Below are 22,751 nucleotides of genomic sequence, written 5' to 3'. Positions count from 1 at the left end.
TCTTCAGTATGTTAGCGAGATGTTTTCCTTGTATTTTCTTCTTTGGCATGATGAAATTCTTGCCAAAACAAAGATAAACAAATGTAAATGCAAGAGAATGTCAGAGGTGAAACTCGAAGGTGTTCTCTCTTTTTACAAAGACAATGTACAATGTTCATAAATCATGATTATTATGAATTTCATATTCCTTTTTGGGTATTAATAAACCAAAAATATGTTATTTATCATAAATGAAGATCCCTTTGCTCAAAGATTGTAGCCTGGGGCACAGTGTGACATGTGCGTCAGGCAAGACGCGGGCGTTACTTATTACGCAACCCTCCCTCTCTCTCTTCACTAACTATGCTAATATTGCGTATATTATAATATTCTGTAATCATATTAGAGCAAATTTTCTTCGTCTGTATGTTAGCGAGATGTTTTGCTTGTCTTTTCCTCATTGGCATGATGAAATTCTTGCCGAAACGAAGATAAACATACGTAAAACCAGGCAAATGTCAGAGGTGAAACTCGAACGTGTAGACTACTTGGGGTTTGTGCTTGCACTGAATCGTGGTTGAACTTGGTAGCTGACTGACTTCCCTTCTGCGACTCATGGAATCTCTACAGATGCCATTGCTCAATATTTCTTTGACAATAATTATCAAAATTTACGATAACAAAAGAAATATTGCATTTTCTTGTACAAATCACTGTTTTTAGCTTATTGAGTTACGTTTACTAATTACCCTGTAACTACGAAAGTAAGAGGAATTTTGACGAAATCATTCGTATACGTATTCTCAATTGCCACATGAAGCTCCATGAATTCTTTCATGACTTTGTATTTTTTGCCCTAAACCCCCATATATAATGGGTGGGCTGGCCAGCCCCCTTAAAACATCAAAACACTACCAATCTTGGTAATCTTTAAAATGTCTTCTCTAAACCTATATTTCCACAGTCAAGCTTCTGATTTCCTCTAGCCTCTTTTCCCATAACTGTCTTATCAAGATAGCATGAGTGTACCTTCCCCTCTAATGAAACTGTACTGCTTTCTTCATTCTTCTTAACTTCCTGTAACCTCTCATCAAGTATTTTTTCTAAAACATTTAACAAATCTTCTGTTAGTTTGATTCCTCTATAATCACCACACTCCATAATATACAGGCAGTCCCCGGGTTACGACGGGGGTCCCGTTCTTGAGACGCGTTGTAACCCGAAAATCGTCGTAAGCCGGAACATCATCAAAAATGCTAAGAAAACCTTAGTTTTAATGCTTTGGGTGCATTCAAAACTATGCAAACTGCATTCTTATTGCATTTTGCATCAAAAAAATTTCAAATATTGATTATTTTGCATTTTTGGTGTCATATTTCTTCTGCCAGATAAGAGTTGTAGGCGTCGTAACCCTGGAACATGCGTCGTAACCCCGGAAATAATTTCTGATGAATATAATTGAAAAGCGCCTTAACCTCGGAACGTCGTAAGCCAAACCCGTCGTAACCCGGGGACTGCCTGTATGCATCTCCATTCTGTTTAAACATACTATTTGCCTTCAGATTTTCCTAACAGTCATTTGGTATTACTTTCTCTTCCCAGATTGCCCCTGACCCTTCCCATATCCATTCTTCCCCACATTACTACCAACAATTTTCAGTTTCAGTTAGCACCTCTGATGGACCTAGTGCTTTGCCATTCTTCATTACTTAATTATAGTGCCTGTTCCAAAGAGTGGTACTATATCTACAGACCCCAGTAACTACAGGCCAATTTCTTTTTTCCTTGTGCTTGCCAATGTTACAGAAAAACTTATTTTTAAAGACCCTACAAAAGTACAGCCCAGAATTCACGGGGGATGCGTACCACAACCCCCATGCAAATAACTAAAATCTGTGAATAACTTGAAACCCCCCTACAAATGCTTTTAACTGCCTCTTGATAGTTCAAACACCTAAAATACCCTCTAAAATGCTTATAACTGCCTTTTTTAATAGTTTTATCATAAAAATGCATTTAGTCATAAAAATAATACAAAAATACAGTAATTAGTGAATATTTCTCTATGAGAAACCAACTCCTCTATAAAAAATATATGCCTTATGGGATACATAACATACCTTCTCTGTAACAGCTACAAGGTCATCTTTATCACCATACTCATTTTTATATGCACCAGAAACCAATCTGTCTGTGGCAACGTGGCGGCCAAAAACCTGAAATGGAGTGTGAAGGCATAACAGACATCAATCTTACTGACAATATAATAGGTACTTGAACAGATAAAGGTTTCATTCATTTAGGAGTTGGATAAGAAAGTACAAATCAGAAATGTACGCAGACTGAGAAGGCAATTATTTTATAAATCCATACTGAAATCAGCTCTAAGGAACGTCAGTAGATTTACCTCTATACAGTGGTCCCCCCGTATTCGCGGGGGATGCGTACCAGACCCCCCCGTGAATAGTTAGAATCCGCGAATGTTTGGAACCCCTATAAAAACGCTAAAAACAGCCTATTTTGTTAGTTAAAACTTAAGAAAAACCACTAAAAATTTTCATACTTGGTTTTTTAATAGTTTTATCACAAAAAGTGCATTTTATGAGGAAATTGATAACAAAAACCATGAATTTGTGGATATTTCTCATAGAAAAATACTGCGAATGCACGAATTTTCCGCGAATAATGCAGGGAAACGTTCCCGAGAGAAATCCGCGAATGTGTGAGTCCGCGAATCTGGAGAACGCGAATATGGGGGGTCCACTGTACACATGTAAAATGAATAAATTAACAATCCACATGAACTTTCTGAAACATAATAACATACTAATGTTATCTATTCATAAGAAACCAGATAAAGTATTACCCTTTCCATTGACATGGAGATTTCTCCTAGTGAAGCCCGTGCACGAGCAGCATCAATGGCAAAGGCCAATAGATTGCCATCACCCTTAGCAGCTTCTTCTAAAGCAGATAAAGCTGCCTGAGTTTTAGATTCATCGCGAGTAGCTTTTATCTGCAACAGGGAAAAAATGTTTTTATCAAAATGAGAAGTTTACTTAATGAAATATTTACAAATTACAGAATGCTAATACATAACATCATATACCATGCATTTGCCATTTTGGTATGAGGGATTTACTAACCAAGGCGTTACCAAAATGATCTCATCTTTGGAAAGTTTGAGTTACTCTAATTCTCCCAAACCATATACATTATACAGTTTTCATCTGTAACCATCTTTTGTGCTTTCTTCCGTCTTACTTTTTCCTTTTTATTACTGTACCTCCTTTTTAATACTGTACCAATGATTTTCTTCACTCACTTCAAGCATATGTATTACTCAAGGATTAAATATCCATCCTTCCAAGTCTTGGAAAGAAGCTGAATATTTTATGGTTTAGTGGTTTTCCAACAGCTTGCCAAGTTAATCTAGTAGTTTCAATGAGAACGTGGCATTTGGATAAAGTGATATGACTTCTATTCCTATCATCTTGCTCCAGTCAACTTGTGAAGTTTGACCTCCTTAACTAACTACTAGGCTTTGGTCTTCTTGGAAATTGCCTACTTCAATTACTATAATCAGCATTTCCTCTACACCAACCACAACAGCCAATGCCTTTGTTCAAGAACACGCTTTATAAGTTTTCTAACAGCTTTAGGGCAGAAGTGTGAAATAACAGGATCTACTTGGTTCAGCATAAAATAACTGGTCAGCTCCAATGGAAGAACAGGAGAATTACAAATTCATAAAAACTGCCAACTGATTTACCCATTCTACCCTTGTTCTCCACTTACTGTCTAACTCCATGCTTAAAATTCCTGAATATCACTAGGATTTTAAAGATCTCGATTTTGTGAAGATCCATAATCATGAGATAAGACAATGAAGCAAAGATAACTTGATGAAATAAGCCAAACTTCAACAAATATTTTAATATGACTTTGTTACTCCCTTTTTTCAAACATTCAGTGTTCATGCTAAGGTATAAATATATATAGGGTTAAATACTTATGAAATTGGTAAATGTAGTCAAAAAAGCTGTGACTCTCTCTCTCTCTCTCTCTCAAATGTAAAATCATTACAGTTTTACTCTTATATTACTTTCATGATTTTAATGCACTTCCTCTATTGAGCATATCATAAGCTCGCTCTCTCTCTATTATGAAGTTTTATTGATTGGTTTTAAATGACAATATACAATATCTCTCGCAAATTAATTTTTATTGATATTATTAACTTATTACCAGATATCCAAGATGAAAAAGTGTTATGTCTTAAGATTGACTGATAAGCTATTAGGCAATAGGCTAGACTACAGTAAAGGTTTGCAGATTCGGATATTTCAAAAGGAACATTCCTTAACACTAGTGGGGATCTCTCAAGTTTTACTTGTAAACTGCAAGCAACTGTAAGCAAAAGGAAGCATCCTAACTATGGAATGGATAAAATTATTTCAACAATACTGCCATACTATAAACACTCTACCATTAATGAAAAATAATGCCTTGACTTTTAACAATTTTGGGTTACAAATCAAAGGAAGCCTGTATTTAGAAGGTATTAGAGATGATTAGCTATTGTTTAAAGGTAATCCTTCTGTAACTCATGATTTTCATTATGTAATATGACACACTTCAGGTCCCAATGGTGTTGGATTAGTAAAGGCATACCTGTATTAATAACCTGTACTAATCAGTTTCATCCTTACAAATAACTTCAATATCTGAATTAAGTTTTTTTACTATTGTTCATAGTAAATAACTAGTGAGAATTTGTGTAAAATCTTACTGTTGTACACCTATGCTCAAAAGTGACACTATATGGCTGCATAGGATTCCATTCAAAAATCACTAACTGGCAATGTAACATGCATATTCATCTCTTATTTTGAAGCAAAAAACATGATTATTTTTTATAAAATAAGGTCATAATATGTTTCATAAGAGTGAAATCTATCCTATAAGTATATCAAAACTGTACGAAAATGTATGTAGCAAAATTTTTGGAAAAAGAAAAAAATTCCAAAACTTTCATTCAACTGTTGATTTGGTCAACAAAATTTTTTCATCAAACCGATGTTCACCTATTAGAAAATTTCATTTCGTAACATTGACATTTTTGCATTGCAACCATATAATCTTTAATAGCCCTACTTTGCTGCAGCTAAAACTCATCCAACAATATCACCGGATGGGCATGGGCTATGTGATGCAACCAACCCTTTGAGTTACCATGCTTGAGTGGCAGCAACATGAACCAGCTGGATCATAGGTCTATATGATGTACAGACAATAACATTATCTTGAAAATATTTATAATATATTTTATGGGATTATTTCTATTTTCATAAGATATAAAATTATTCATTTTGTATTTCTTAACCACTTAAAAAGTAACGGTTTACTAGCAAACATTTGCCTATGCAATAACACTTTTGTTAATGGCAACATTTTGTTCCTAGGCCTTGGAGTTTTAATTCTTTTATTTGTTAAAAATACATTACAATTAGCATTCACACTTCTAAATGAACAATTTCTGTCCAGGAAGCATATGAAGTTATCTAAACATTCTTGCACTTCAAATTACCTTATGAAAGAATTTCTAGATAATAGCATTCTTAGTTGGTTAAAAATAAAGTGTTGCTTAAGCCTTTGAATCAATGCTAATACATATATTTTTAGATTAATAACTATCTTCTCAGTATAATTTAGATCATCATCTTTTATTCTCCAAAGAATGGGTACGTAATCTCTAAAATCCTTTGGTAAACAAGCTTACATCTCAGGAGTCTTAGATTATTTTTGTTAGACGTCTTAATAATTTTTCAACATACAGGCAGTTGAATTATCAACTAAAACTTCAAAAGTCAAAGAAACCTTTTTGTAATTCACATTCCTATTTTGAAAATTTTGTTATAACTATTGCTTATCAGGCCTACTGTTATTTGTTACAGAGGTGGTTACAATGACCACTTCAAACAGCAAGCACACTGGCACCGACAGCACTACTACCCTTATCACACAGTGCTTTGAGCTATGGCAGGTAAAAAAAAATCAGTTCATATTTATACACCCATAAGGAAAAGTGTTAGCTGTGAATTCATAGACTTATTGACATACATGACATTGGAAATGTAAACAAAGTTAAATACTACTTGGTAGCCATTGCATTGAGTCAGATTTTGGAAAATACATCAAGACTCATGATGCATCACATTTGAGCATGACTGTACCTGGAAAGAATATGACTGCATAACTTCACAAAGTAACTTAATAAGCAGAGTAATCTAACAATACTGGATTTATTTGTTTAAATTTTTTCCTAACAATGTGAATAAATGAACGACAATAACAATATATGTAAAATCATTTGCTGGGGACTAAATGTTTTTATACCATACAACTGCAAAATACATAAGTCTGAAGAACTGTAGATATGGTAATTGTGAGAACTTGTCTTTATACAAGAAGTAAAATACTCATTTTAACAGAGGTATACCCACCTTTTCAAGTTTATTGATCTGTTTAGAACGAACTTCATGATTATCAATCATGAGAACATCAACAGTTTCTTCTTTCTCCAGTCGATATTTATTCACTCCTACAATAACCTCTGAAATATCCAATTATTCATTATTATATGACTGCATATTGTTATAACAATTCCAGATAATCTTTTAATGAGATCTCACAGGTAGCACAGTACAATAAGCTGCTTTTTAGCTCAAACCTCAGAATTTAGATTGACAAACTGAAACTTTGGGGTTATGTAGAGGTGACCTGTGGGATCTTCATTCACAAAGTCCAAAAAAATTCCTGTGACTGGTTTTCAAGTTATGGCTACAAAATGGTAGCCATCTTGGATTGTTAAAATTTTCTCAATTATTACCTCTGAAGGGTAAAATTAAATCTGGTAATTCAAAAATGCCTCACTTCTTATGGTATGATACTTGTAGAAGCTATACCCATAAATTTTCCCAGTACTAAATATATCAGTGTGAAATTATGGGTCTTTATTTAAAGAATGTCTTTTACCGACACAGAGAACTATTCCCATTCCTGTTACGGGCAACTAACTACTGGAGTATCAAAATTATGACAGAAATAAACCTTCTGCAGAATGTTAATTCTCTTTTGAATGGGACCAAAATGACTTCTCTAGGACAAATCAGTACCGAGTTATCCTTGTTAGAATATATTTACTTCTTCATTCAGCTACTTTCTTACTGCAGTATACAGTACACTAGTCTACATCTTGCTTATACAGTGGACCCCCCATATTTGCGTTCTCTGGATTCATGGACTCATGCATTCGCGGATTTCTCTCGGGAACGTTTCCCCCCATTATTTGCAGAAAATTTGCCTTTCGCAGTATTTTTCTATGAGAAATATCCATAAATTCCTGGGTTTTTTTTTTATCAACTTCATTGTAATATGCACTTTTGGGTTAAAACTATTTAAAAAACCATGTGAAAATTTTTCATTAGGGATAAAACTATTAAAAAAAAAAAAGTATAAAAATTTGTTGTGGGTTTTTCTTGAGTTTTAAGTAACAAAATGGGCTCTTTTCAGCATTTTTATAGGGCTTCCAACTATTTGCGGATTCTAACTATTCGTGGGGGGGTCTGGTACACATCCCCCATGAATACAGGGTGACTACGGTAAACACATTCACAGATGATGTGTATATATACAACATTATAATCCATTGACAATAAACAACAAATTTTCTTCATACTTAACAAAATTTAAAAGAGAATTTATATTCCAAGTGGAATGACAAAACAAGTAAAACCATGTAATATAATGTAATGATTTATTAGCTAAATGATGATAAGCTAAATAATTTAGTAACAAAGTATAAAAAATTAACATATTAATCAAGTCTACACTAGTACTATCTGGTCTAACAGAAGGGAAATTAATAAATGCTTACCTTTACCACTATCAATCATTGCCTGTCGTTTTGCAGCACATTCTTCAATTTTCAGTTTTGCCCAACCTAATAATAGACAAATATTATTCAATGTAAAAATAAAAATAAAAGCAATATGTTTGCATGTAAAAAAATGGTTACACAACAATCCTATACAAATATGTATTAACTCCAATGTCTTGTGTGCATAGGCAAAAAAAGGCACACTAATCTGACATATGAAGGTAGTGTACCAGTATTATTTAATAAATAAATGAGAACTAGCTCCCAGGAGAAGGAAGTAAGCAACTGCATCAATCACTGTAGGTTATTCTTCTGTTTTTAAAATACTGCACAGTTATGCTGCAGCTTTGCATTTTGATTTTTGACATATTTAATCCCGTATTAATTATGTGTATCTAATTCAAAATTAACAATAATATGAAGATAACAGTTTAGATACCTTATTTCCACTCTTTTGTGAAAAACATTAAGGCTTCATGATGGCATTACAGAAGCAATTCTATATGAAAAGGATGATCTTACAAAAGCACCTGATGGTAAAGCAGCTGTTATCTGAGAGGAGGTAGAGTTGTGAACCAAGAGCATGTCTGCACCTGGCAATCCTGTATTCTGGGGAGCCAAACACTCTTCTCACTATGAATGCAGAGCACACATTGTTGTAAGAAGCAAAAGTGTGTGTGTGTGTGTGTGTGTGTGTGTGTGTGTGTGTGTGTGTGTGTGTGTGTGTGTGTGTGTGTGTGTGTGTGTGTGTGTGCGCTAGCCTGAGTAGTGCAGCATAAGACTGTAGAGGAAGAGCTGTAATGAAAATCAGTGAGTTGGTAATCCCTTTGCCTGAGAGGGGAAGATAAATCATCAAGCATGTTTTTCAAAAGCTTATGTAGAGTTAATTACATCTGTTCTGACAATGATATAAACAGGCAGCTCTTAAACCTCCCCAACCTGGAAGTTTTACAAGGTAAGAAGGAGTCTAAATCAGCAAACCCTGAAGTGACAGCTAAATCAAAAGGAGGTCAGAGATGTATCTCAAGGCTAAAGGAAAAGTTCCTGTGCCTAAACATTTAGGGTGTTTCAGCATTTTCTATTATTAATTGTTGCTACTGAGATCATGACCAGGTTCTGCATACCTAACAAGTCAAGTCAGCATCACACACATCTAAACTGCTTATTATTGTTATTATCATTATCATTATTAAGTAAGTGAAACCTAATCATATGGAAAAAGCCCACAGGGGCCATTGACCAAAAATTCCAGCTTCCAAAGAATATGGTGTTCATTAGGAAGAGGAGGAAGTAAATTAAAATACAGAAAGAAGAGACCCCACTTATTAAAAAAGAAAAAAATGACAAATTTTCCAAGACAATCAGGTCTTAACAATAGGATCATTTTCTAGCGCCTAGCTGGATCTGGTTAAACAATCAGAGATTGAAAAAGCAAGGATCTGTGAGATCTGGCAATGCGTGCGTACATCGGATGAAAACTGGTCAAAGACTGTGCACCCACACTATCATGTTTAGTCTTTCCCAACTCAGAATGTCATAAGATGACAGAGGGGCGGCTAAAGGTGGGCAGTTAAATGTTAAGACTCCAGGTTTGTAGTTATGAAAAATACAATTTGTCTTAGAAATTTGTCATTTGTTCATACGCGAACAAACCTTCGGTCTTAACAATAGCCTTCCTTCAGCAGAAGAACTCTTCACGGAGGATGAAATAGAGGAGTTTGAAGGTATTTGGCGAATGATAGGTAAAGATAATTCCATCCAAAAGGTTTTTTTAAAGGAAATGACTGTATTGTAGAGTCCACTTGCACCCAATGTGGAAGTGTTTACATGTGGGAGTTTTCACCATCCTGGGTATAATTTTAAACTTTTTCAAGTTATTAAAACCTTTTTAATGTTTTATTTATCCATAAGAACAATTTCATATTAGAAAAAATTACAGTATAGTACATAGGAAGTATTGAAAATGGGTAGTATAAAAAAGTTTGACTGGGTAAGTTGCCGTTTGCCTTGGCCCTAATGGAATTATTCCCATAAGGTATGTGCATCAAAATCTACAATTTTCCAGTTCTGCGAAGCCATGGATCGACCAAATTCTCGCATAATTGATGACAGTACTGTACTTTGATCAAATATTCGTGGCTTAAGGGGGCCGGCCGGAACCCCTATATATGGTGGTATAGGGCGAAAAATGCAGTCATGAAAAAATTCAAGGAGCTTCATATGGCAATTGAGAATACGTATAAGAAATATTTCGTCAAAATTCCTCTTCCTTTCGTAGTTACAGGGTAATTAGTAAACATAACTCAATAAGCCTCAAACATTCATCCGTACAAGAAAATGCAATATTTCTTCTGTTATCGTAAATTTTGATAATTATTGGCAAAGAAATTGTGAGAAATGGCATCTGTAGAGATTCTGTGGCTCGCAGAAGCGAGTATCTGCCTATCTGGAGACTGGTTCAATCATGAATCAGTTGGACCATAGAATTCAAGTAGATTACACGTTCGAGTTTCACCTCGTGACATTCGCTTGCTTTTACGTATGTTTATGTATGTTTCGGCAAGAAGTTCATCATGCCAATGAGGAAAAGACAAGGAAAACATCTCACTAACATACAGACGAAGAAAAATCGCTCAAGTATTATTACAGAATATCATAATATACGCGTAGTTAGTGAAGAGAGAGGGGAGGGTTGCCTAGTAACGGCCTCTTCTTGCCTGACAGCACACGTCACACTGTGCCCAAGGCTACAATCTTTGAGCAAAGAGATCTTCATTTATGATAAATAACATAGTTTTGGTTTTTTAATACCCAAAATGGAATATGAAATTCATAATAATCATGATTTATTAAATTGTCTTTGTAAAAAGAGAGTACACCTTCGAGTTTCACCTCTGACATTCTCTTGCATTTACGTTTGTTTATCTTTGTTTCGGCAAGAATGTCATCATGACAAAGAGGAAAATACAAGGAAAACATCTCGCTAACATACAGAAGAAAATTCGCTGTAATAAGCCGAGTTAGTGAAGGGGAGAGGGGGGGTTACGTAGAAAGGAGTGCCCCATCTTGCCTCAAGCAGTGCCCCAGGCTACGATATATGAGCAAAGCGATCATCATTTATGATTAAATTATGATAAATAAAATATTTTTGGTTTATTAATACACAAAAAAAAATATACATTCATAATAATCATTATTTATTAACATTGTCTTTATAGAAATACGAAGGAAAACTTTGAACGCCCGTGTCTCAAAACTATACTTATTGACCTTCAAAATCCATCTCCTCACTTAGTTTTAAAGCTATAACAATTGGAATTTGGTATATAACTCAGAAAGACATTATAGAACAATCAAATAGAGCCCTCTTTTCCAATTTTTTTTCGTCTTTTTTTTATAAATTTTTTTCTCGTGATTTATAGGGTTTATTTTTTTTACCATATGGAAAAATTCATATCTAGCAAAAAAATTACTTTTAGAAAAAAACTCTCCATTTGATTGGAGGTCTACATCAGGTCTATGTATGGTAGTAATCCCAGGTCTTAATATTTAATATCAAGGGAGGAGATAGAATTTGAAAAATGGTTATTTTCGGGATAAATTGCCCTGGCGTCACAAAACCGAAGGTCAGAGGCGAAAATCATATGCGGTTTGGAGATGTCCCAAGTCACCTTATTAAGTGGTATGAATGTTAAAGTCCTGTCGTTAAAAAACGGCATTAGCCAGCCGGCCCCCTTAAGGTAAAATTTTCTTGATCTCCAGAATTTTGCCAGTAACTACAATTTGATGTTTTCATCTGAGACTTGTAAGTAGGAACAGTGTCAAAGGGTGAGTTTTTAATCCTGTGGTTGTTTGATGGTCTTGATTTTATTCATCATCATAACATCCCACAAGCGCAAGGTATGGCTGTATACATCAAGTATGAACAACCTATTTATCATCAGAAAAATTTGGAGTATAGTTGCTATAAAGTTCTTTATTTTAAAATTTTCAGTAAGTTCTACAATGTTTACTTATTCATTATGGGAATTATTGTTTTGGTTTTCGTATGTTTTGGATTTCATGGGAGGTTCTGAAACGAATTATGTTCGAAAACCGAGATTCCACTATATTTCTAAATCCGTCCTGACTGTCCTCCCCCAGCTGCAGCAAACCTGGCAGATTTATTTTGCCTTACAAGGTTTTCCAGGCCCACCTTGTCAACCAGTCGCTGTCCGGTGTGTTTTTCATTGACATATGGTGAAGTTTATTTTTTACTCTAAACAGAATTTCTGTAAATAATGTAACATACTGTTGTTGTTGATGGTATTCTTGTTTACTTTTTTGTTGGATTTTACAATGTTACTGCTGTTATGCATCTATTTATTAGTTTTGATACTGATTTTATTTGGTTAATTTTAATTCTTTTGGGAGACAGTGAGGTGAACTCAGGACCTGTTACTCATTATAGTAAGAAAAATTGCAAAGTACAGTCTGGTCCCGAATTATGCATGATCGGATTGGGTGATTCCCCTTTTATGCGGTCACTAGTTCTCAAAAATAGATTTTCTGTATCTGCGAAGCCATTCAAAGTCTGCACATCACGCGCCGCAAAACGTATCAAATCTATTGTCTTTTCAAGGATGTTAGGTGGGTGGGGGTTCACTGGAATCTGAGAGAAGGGGTGGGAGGAATGCGAGAGAAAGATTTCCTGCTCAGCCATTAGCTAAGACGGAAGGCTCCACTTCACGCATTTGTGACGTCATAGCAAAGTGTGTATGAATGATTAGTATCATCATCATCATCATACGTATTATTCAGATCTGCGAAGTGTACTCTGATCATCCGCATCATGTATGCATCTGCCTAGAAGTCGAAGAGGAAGACCTATTTTCTCAAAACAAAAATAAAAAGCTTAAGTTAAAGACGAAGGAAAGAGCAACTGTTTTTACTGGCAATAGGACCAGCCTGAGTTACTGGACCCCTGTCACACTATAAAACTGTCCAGAGACATTTGTTTCTAGCATCTCTTTAAAATTTGCCTAAAGTTAAACATGGCACTGTCATTAAACATGTTGGAGACATGGATTACAACTTCTTTGTTGGGATGATAATTCTCCACAAAATTCTTAACATCATTCCACTTTGCAAACATGTCCTTAATCTCTAAAGTAGACACATTATGTATGCCCATTTGCTTTCTGAATTTTTCAAACCAGCCCCCTGCTGGCCTTAAATTCACTAACAGCAGCGCTTGCTGTAGGCATATTCTCACTGAGATCGGCATGCAACTTCCTCCAACACTTTTCTATAAGTTCGTTCTTAAATTCTATAGTATTTCTCGCCTTTTTTACAGAAAGGCTAGCACTTTGAACTTTTTTGGCACCATGACGGCTTATTTAGCAGTTGCACTCAAATAAAAACACAAAAGCAGAATGGGTCACTAACGAAGATGGGATGCTGTTTGGGCACTTAATACACAGCCCAGTCACGAGCTGGGCCCCAGATAGAGCATTTCCGAGCGTACAAAAATTGAGTAAATGTACAATAACCAGGACAAAATTTCGTAGAAAAAAAAGTCTATGAAAACCGAAATGTACAAAAACCGAGGTTTGACTAAAACACTCAGAAGGAAAATATTAGGTAAAGATGAAGGAACTTTCCTGATAATCCACCATGCAACTTTTGCTTTCTCATCAGCCTGTCCAACACCTTTCGAAAAAAACAGAAAAGTTAAAGAAAAAAGAGGATAAATGCAACCCTAAGAACATAGAAGGCTACAATACAATGCCTATGTTATAATCCAAGGTTGAAGAACAAGGTTTGTATTTAGAGTAGCTTTCTCTTGGAAGGGCTGCCTTCCAAGGCTAAAGAGTCCCTTCTACCCACTGGTTTGATATAGCTAGTCAAGATTCTTGTCTAATCTCACAAATCATGATGAAATGTCAAACTACATACTCTTAAGGTGACTTCAATAATTAAATTAGGTAATGCACTAAACTTTTACTTTCGCAAAACCAAGATGAAACATGACTATAACACACAAATATAGAATTAATAATTACAGTAAATAGCCATTAAACATACTGTATTGAATGTCAAAATAAAATGAAAATTACCAATACAGGCAGTCCACAGTTATCAGTGGGGTTTCATTTCTCAGTGGGGTGTAGATAGGCAAAACTGCCATTAACCAAAACTTGGTGATTTATGGCGCTTATGTCGCTGAGTTTCGGTTAATGGCACCTCTCTTAGGTATGTTATGGCACCATAACTCTATTATCGGCACATTATGGCACCAATAACTGAAACTCAGCCCTTAATGGATAACTGAAACTCAGCCTGTTATGGCACCTTAAATGGCCGATGTTATGGTGTTAGACAAGCGACATAAAACTGGGTCGCCCCTAACCGAGTCCGTCGATAACCGGGGACTGCCTGGACAGGAGAGTAGAGTACAAATAACAGACCACCAGGATTAAGAGACTGTAATTAATACTAAGTAAAGTATATATATAAAAAATGAAAACTAACAACCCAACAAAGCCAAAGCTCCCTGAAACTTCACTATGGAGAGAATGATGTACATAACCTGTCTCCTCCCTGCTTGCTGGATACCATACCCTCAGTTTTACTCACATCTACCTTAATACTACCCCACCCAAGAGATTCCTGCCACTATCTTACCGTTCTATGCAATTCTTTTGCAGTCTGTAATCAACAGATCATCTGCATACAACAATTCCTGAAGCCATTCATCCATAATCCCTGCACTGAAAATACTCATACCCATCCCCAACATCATCATCATCATGAATGCCAAATGTTTTCAGAGTTTTACAAAGAGTAACCATGGATTCCAAGGAATCAAGATACTCATGCATAATAAAAGCAAATGTCAAGTCAATTAAAAAACTAAAAACTGGAGAATATAAAATAATTCTTTTTCTTATAAAAAAACCCCAAATGGAAGCGATAACCTACCTGATGCAACAGCCTTTGCCATACCTCCCATGGCTTCTACTTCATCTATAATGGCTTTTCCAGCTTTATAAACTTCTTCTGTAAGTGACTCCATTGCATATGATCCAGCCCAAGGATCAATTACCTAAAAGCACAAAAAGTAACTTCTGACATGAATTTTATTCACAAACTTTTTTAAACTTCAAAAGTACCTGAACAATATTTTCTGTTTCACCAACTTTATGCATTAAACATTTAAACCCACAAAATGTTGATCTTTAACATAAATTTAGATAGAAAATACTGAATCACAAAAACCAAAACCTGTAATATAAAACTCGGAAGTCATGAGAATAGTATCTACAAATGAAAAAAAAGTTACCAAAAAACAATGAAACTTAATAAGTTGATAGGAAACAGTCTTGAGAATGAAGCAATGATTCAGTTCTGAGATGAAACAATTATAACCTCTTAATTACTAAAATTATTATCAACTTCATGGAACATGGTTCCTTTAGATGCTTTACATTTTGTTACACACAAACCTATCTAAAGAATCAACAGTTTTCTTTAATATTGAAAAATCTACATTCAATTTTACTGTACAGGGGGTGAAACAGTAATGACTTCAGTATTAGCAAAATCAAGCTTCACATATAAAACTGTACTTTCCACATTTCTTCATAACTAAACTTCCCCATTCTAAAACTCACCTTTGGAATACCAGTTTCTTCCTGTAAAATGATCTGGGTGTTTCGTGCAACACGTGCTGAAAAGACTGTAGGCAGTCCTAATGCTTCATCAAATGCGTTTGTATGCAACGATTGTGTCCCACCAAAAACTGCAGCCATTGCTTCAATTGTTGTTCGAATTATATTGTTATAAGGATCCTGAAAATCAACATGAATATATTATCTTATACACCACATTTTTTTCTATAAATTCTAAAAATTATAATTGGCAGATTAGTTTGCAAAGCTAGTAATTAAATACTGTATATGAAGATTAAATCTTTATTCCATTTACTGGGAACACAACGCACAGCTGTTTTGTCACTTCATTAATTATATGATGCAGACAGAATTGTACCATCCATAAATATTAACAATACCGTAAAACCTTAGCTATTAGCTGACTAGCCTATTCGCAGATTTTTCTATGGACTGTATACACCCATTATTCGCAGAAAATTCACCTATTCGGGTATTCTTCACTGAGAAATATTCACAAATTACTGTATTTTCATATAATTTTTGTGACTACATACATGCATTTTTCTAAATATAATTAATACAATACTCAGATATAAGCATTTTTAGAGGGTATAAGAATTTTCAGTGGGTTTTTGTGATTTTTAACTATCAAAATAGGCAGTTCCAAGTATTTTCAGAGGGGTTTAAAGTATTCACAGACTTTAGCTATTCATGGGGGAGGGGGGTCTGGTACCCATCCCTGTGAATAAGAGGGGTTTACTGTACATTTAAATGCAAAAATATACAATAAAATAGAGGCAGTCCCTACTTATCGGTGGACTTGGTTAATGGTGATCAGGTTTTAGGGCACTTGTCTAGCGCCACACAATCTACAATTTATGGCACCATAACGGGCCGAGTTTCGGTTATCGGTGCCATAAGGTGCCAATAACAGAGTTATGGCACCATAACATACCTAACAGACATCCAAAACTCGGCACCAAAAGCACCATAAATTACAGCGTTTCAGTTAATGGCAGTTTCGCTTATTGGCACCGTACAGAGAACGGAACCCGACCGATAACCAGGGACTGCCTGTAAAGTATAAAAAATTATTTTAATGGAATTTAGGTCTGTACAAAAATATCACATTACAGTAAGATTTACAACAACCAATATTTTTCTTATTTAGGTGAACTATAGTGGAAACAAAAACCACATGTTCTGGTTGTTTGGCAAAAAAATAAAAATAAAAAAATAAAACAAATAAAAATAAAGAGTTACACGAGTGCAGGAATACAGATTACAGGGAAAGGGTGGAGGGTGGTCTGACAAGAGAGAGAGAGAGAGAGAGAGAGAGAGAGAGAGAGAGAGAGAGAGAGAGAGAGAGAGAGAGAGAGAGAGAGAGAGAGAGAGAGAGAGAGAGAATGATTCAGGAAGTGTTGTTGTCATTAACCCTCTTACGCCGACTGGACGTATTTTACGTCGACATTTTTTGTCTCCCGTGTGCCGACTGGACGTATTTTACATCGACTTACAAAAGTTTTTTTTTAAATTCGCGGAAAAATACTTATAGGCCTACCAGCCTAAAACTTTTGAATCACGCGCTTGGGGATGCTGGGAGTTCACAGATCAAGGTGTTGTCTTGTTTACAATTGTTACGCAGGCGCGCAAGCGCGAATTTCTTTCTTGCCGCACTAAAAAGTATCTGTGACACATCTCAAAAAATTATTTCGTCACTTTGACATAATTTTTGTACCATTGTAAATTAGCCGTTATATGAAGTATTATATATGAAAATGTGCGCATTTTTATGTAGAATACAACAATAAAATACTCATGATTGTAGCTTTTATCAGTTTTGAGATATTTTCATATAAATAACGATAATTGCCAAAATTTCAACCTTCAATCAACTTTGACTCTACCGAAATGGTCGAAAAATGCAATTGTAAGCTAAAACACTTATATTCTAGTAATATTCAATCATTTACCTTAATTTTGCAACTAATTGGAAGTCTCTAGCACAATATTTCGATTTATGGTGAATTTATGAAAAAACTTTTTCCTTACGTCCGCGCGGTAACTCTTCCGAAAAAAATCATACATGCGATTGTGGTAATGTTTGCACCATTTTAAAATTAGCCGTTATATAAAGTTTTATATATGGAAATGTGCGCAATTTCATGCACAATACAACTAAAAACAACCCATGGTTGTAGCTTTTATCAGTTTTGAGATATTTTCATATAAATAACGATAATTGCCAAAATTTCAACCTTTGGTCAACTTTGACTCTACCGAAATGGTCGAAAAACGCAATTGTAAGCTAAAACACTTACATTCTAGTAATATTCAAGCATTTACCTTCATTTTGCAACAAATTGGAAGTCTCTAGCCCAATATTTCGATTTATGGTGAATTTATGAAAAAAATAACATTTTCTTTACGTCCGCGCGGTAACTCTTCCGAAAAAATCATACGTGCGATTGTGGTAATGTTTGCAGCACCATTTTAAATTAGCCGTTACATAAAGTTTATATATGAAAATGTGCGCAATTTCATGTAGAATACAACAAGAAATAATTGAGGTTGTAGCTTTTCTCATTTTTGAAATATTTGCATATAAATCACGATAAATAGGAAAAAAAAAACACTTTCAGTCAACTTTGACTCTACCGAAATGGTCGAAAAACGCAATTGTAAGCTAAAACTCTTACAGTCTAGTAATATTCAGTCATTTAGATTTATGGTGAATTTTAAAAAAAATCTTTCCTTCCCTCCGTGCGCGGATTCTCCGCCACAAATCTCCGAAATATGTACGTCCCATTCTCGGAATATTTGCTCCATTTCATATTAGGCATTTCACAGAGTTTTATATATGAAAATGTGCGCAATTTCATGTAGAATAAAACGAAAAATATTTGAAGGTTGTAGCTTTTCTTATTTCCGAAATAATTGCATATAAAAAATATATATATAAAAAAATTCGACATTTGGTCAACTTTAACTCATCAGATATGGTCGAAAACTGCAATTGTAAGCTAATACTCTTACAGTATAGTAATATTCAATCATTTGTCTTCATTTTGAAAGAAATTGGAAGTCTCTAGGACAATATTTAGATTTATGGTGAATTTTTGAAAAAAATATTTGTTTACGTCCGCGCGTTACGAATTCATGCATTATTTTGTGATAATATTTTCTCTGTGTTTCTTTTGTGATAATATTTTCTCTGTGTTTCTTTTATCGTTTTACAATGTGTTATATACCAAACTGATTGCAATTTAGTGTACATTACGAAAAAAAAATAACTTGTTACCTTTAACCGTTTTGCGCACAGCGCGATTTGAATACAATTATATATGAAATTTTGTTTTTGCGCTATCATATATCGCATTATTTATATATGATAATGATAATTTTTTTCATTTCTGATGTTCATACTAAACTTCAGGCAATGAAAAAAAAAGGAGCCAAAAATTAACTCTTAATCTTGAAAACTAAGCGCGCTGTGATTTATATATTTTTTCCGCTTCCGCGCTCACTCTGAAACCCCTCCGGCACACGGGAGACAATTTTTTATTTACCGCTCCGGCGAAAGAGGGTTAATCGAGTTTTTTACTATTTTGATGTTAGATAATATTGGCTGCCTACGAGATGGGAGCAATCTTTCTGCTTCCAGGGTGACTTATTTAGGCAGTATGACAGTATAGCAATGAGGTATCTACTGGGAGTTCTTTTTGTTAATATTTATATGGATCATGTCAAAACCATGACCTTTGTTGATTGTCAAAAACCACACATACATGCGAGGTACACTGATAATCTTTTTATCACAATGAAAGAAAAAAATTAAGCCATAAAATTAGCCCAAGAACTTAAGAATAATTCCTCCTTAAATTTCACAGTTGGCTTTAGCAGAGAGAAAACTCTGCCTTTCTTGGACATTGTTGTAACCCAAAATGGGCAATGGTATGACAAAATTTTTACAACGGTGACAAATGCTGGGCGGTGTCTCAATGCATGTGGGGGAGGGCTTGATTTACTGTACCATATTTCACTACAAGTTTAGTTGACCCTAAGTATGATTATCATACATATAATAGTACACAAAAGAATATTTTATCACTGTAGATACTTCATTTCTAATCACTGTAAAAAAATATTGAAATAAATCTTGTATTTAGGCAAGACATGTGGACATTTCTTCTTTCTTTTTTTATCTTTGCTTGACTTACTGTACATTTCTAATCACCATAAAAATATTCAAAATGTGAATTTCATATGCAGGCAAGACAAAACCGAACAGGCTGTAGCAACAGATAACATGGAATAAATGTGTGCATACGTACATATCCTACACACGACTGGGTTTACCTTTTTGTTTGGTAAAAAAAATATTCAGTAAAAATATAAACAACAATACTGTAACATAAAATATAAATAAAAACATAAAGGAATGTATGTGCTACTGTACTTAGGCTTCGATGTAAATACCTCTCCAACTCCGGCCCTCCTTGGAACTTCTCAAGGATTTCCCCCACCCACAAAATCTTTTCTCTGTTTGAGTGTAAGACGTGTTACCAACATTTTTGTGAGGCCGCACAGCATTGCCAACCATTGAAGGGCAGTTTTTTAAAAAATTTCTTATTTGTATAAATCACATATATTTGGGCTTGGCCCACGTGTGTCAGATAATGTTGAGTATCGATAAATGACAATCCAGATAACTGAGGGATTACTTACCTTCCTTCTTGTTATTAAAGCTAATTCAGCATATATGTATATGTATAAGGTTAGTTTATATCTCCTCGCCTATCAGCAGGAGATATAAGCTATCATTAACAGTTGGTAAGATACATACCAAATAATTTCAACTAAAGAAAAAGGCCAGTCTACCTTAGGAAAATGTTGTCACCATTTGACTTATATACTTTACTAAAACAGTTGACCCCTGATATTCACAGGGGATGCGTAACACACCCACCCTCACATAGCTAAATTCCACAAATATGTACTTGAAACCCTTCTAAAAATGCTTATATTTGAGTATTTTAATAGTTATTAACAAAAAATGCATTTAGTTATAAAAAATTATATGAAAATACAGTAAACAGTGAATACTATTTCTCTATGAAAAATACTGTGAATAGGCAGATTTTCCGCGAATAATGGTTATAGAGGTTCCACAGAAAAACCTGCTAATAGATGAGTCTACAAATAGGTGAGGGTCAACTGTAGTTCATTACATACTTCATTTCTTGCACTGATAACATGTGCAATTATTCTTATAAGTTAATAGAAGAAATATAATATAGAATGTGTATGACATTCTAAAATATTTATTGTATATGAGATTTTACACTTAATATAAAAGTCTGTTATGCAATTTTTAAAACAATTAACCACCCCAAAAAACAATGGTTGTGAACTGTTTATAAACTACTGTATATAAATATACAAATGCTAATGGCTACAATAAGTCAAAGCATATCATTGGCTTTGTACAATTGTGATTTTTCAATAAATGTCAGCATTCGGTCCAATACATGCACTGTCTAACTTAAATTACTGTAAACAAAGTACTGAAACTCAATTTCATACAAATCAATAAAATCCCAAGGTGATACTAACCTGCTCAGTTAATGACCAGCCAGATGTCTGACTATGAGTCCTTAACATGGTTGATTTTTTATTTTGTGGAGAAAAGTTTTTTTCAATTAGATGAGCCCAAAGTCTTCGTGCAGCTCTCATTTTTGCAATTTCCTTTGATGGTAAAATAATTGGTATATGAGACTTCATAAATTGACACTTGCTTTAAAAATCTTCATAAAAATAAACTTGAAAAGCATTACATCATACTCTTGTATTGCAATCCTTCAAAAATATATACCTGACTTCTGGCTTTGTTTGTTAAAATTAATATTTAATAAATACATAATATTCATGTCTAAAACATAAGTATGATTATAAAGTAGTATGGTCTTCATTTTGCTTTAAATATAGCTTATAAAGCAGTAACTATTACACCATTCACTATAATCTTTCTGTTAAAGTGTTTTTAATATATTAGTAGTTCCAACTGACAACAAAAGACAAGAAGGTAAAACTCACCATATAGAAATTCATTCCAACACCCCAAAAGAATGAGAGTCGAGGAGCAAATTGGTCAATTTTTAAACCTGCTTTCAGCCCAGTTCGGCAATACTCTAAACCATCAGCTAGTGTGAAAGCCATTTCCAGCACAGCATTAGCACCAGCTTCTTGCATATGATACCCACTAATGCTGATGCTATTAAATTTTGGCATGTGCTGGAAAAAATATTACAATACAGTATTTTAAGAAAAAATTATTTCTATAAAACTTACACACTATGCAAGAGTATTATCTTCTTTGTAAAAGTAAAAATATTATAATTAAGATATAGCATAAAAATAATTCTGATAAAACAGGTCATGTTTTATGGTTTTGCAAGTATCAATACTCAAAAAAATGTTCAATTAAATGTTGCTACGTTCTACATATATAAAAAAAAATTTAGAAAACATACAAATAAGCATAAAATATATTGAAAACACACAAATGCCCTAATATTTTTCTCAGGTAGTATCAGGGTGCTGTCTTTTAATTGAGCTATGCCTCTCTATCATATTCTCATTACTAACTGAATTAGACCATTTGTCATTACTAATCCTTTACTATGTAAATTTATCTATTTCAAAATACATACAGCTGAACAAAATATTCTCCAGTACATAAATTAAGTACATCTCAGTTTAACCAGATCACAAGCTGATTAACAGTTCTCCTAGGGCTAGCCCAAAGGATTAGATATTTATACGTGGCTAGGAGCCAACTGGTTACCTAGCAACGGGACCAAGGAAAGTTATGACCTCTTTATAACAAGACTCATTCATCCTTGCCTAAATGCAAGTTGCCCCTGCGAACTGAAAGCCTCCATTCTCTCGAAAACCCTCTTTGCTCCTATTAGCTGCTCTGGATTTACTTCTCTACAGGTGGCCTGGGATGAGGGACAGAGCCTACCCGGGCAAGATTTTAAAAGGGCGGGGCCAGATCAGCTCTCTCTCAGAACTTCTCCGGACAGCTCAGAAGCAGGACTTTCTCAGACTTTCTCCAGCCCTGCAGACTCCACTTCACTCCTTCTGCTCCCCTGCCTCCTCTGGGGGATCCC

At 34.5% G+C, this 22,751-nt stretch overlaps 1 protein-coding gene across 1 annotated transcript in view; it reads right to left on the bottom strand.

The window, feature by feature from the left end:
• The window catches only part of LOC135221892 (methylmalonyl-CoA mutase, mitochondrial-like), a 169,835-nt gene that overhangs the window by 89,925 nt on the left and 57,159 nt on the right, over nucleotides 1–22,751 (bottom strand). Inside the window, exons 6-13 of the mRNA XM_064259869.1 lie at nucleotides 21,673–21,870; nucleotides 21,193–21,324; nucleotides 15,577–15,753; nucleotides 14,885–15,008; nucleotides 7,919–7,984; nucleotides 6,486–6,595; nucleotides 2,846–2,995; nucleotides 2,100–2,195 (exon numbers count right to left, since the gene is read on the bottom strand). Of these exons, the coding sequence (XP_064115939.1) occupies nucleotides 2,100–2,195; nucleotides 2,846–2,995; nucleotides 6,486–6,595; nucleotides 7,919–7,984; nucleotides 14,885–15,008; nucleotides 15,577–15,753; nucleotides 21,193–21,324; nucleotides 21,673–21,870 (1,053 nt within the window). The remainder of the gene's footprint in view (nucleotides 1–2,099; nucleotides 2,196–2,845; nucleotides 2,996–6,485; nucleotides 6,596–7,918; nucleotides 7,985–14,884; nucleotides 15,009–15,576; nucleotides 15,754–21,192; nucleotides 21,325–21,672; nucleotides 21,871–22,751) is intronic.

The sequence above is a fragment of the Macrobrachium nipponense genome, chromosome 3 (genome assembly GCF_015104395.2).
Source record: "Macrobrachium nipponense isolate FS-2020 chromosome 3, ASM1510439v2, whole genome shotgun sequence".
NCBI classification, from domain to species: Eukaryota; Metazoa; Arthropoda; class Malacostraca; order Decapoda; family Palaemonidae; genus Macrobrachium; species Macrobrachium nipponense.
Note: the sequence above shows the minus strand (reverse complement) of the source record. Positions and strands in the feature narration are given on the sequence as shown.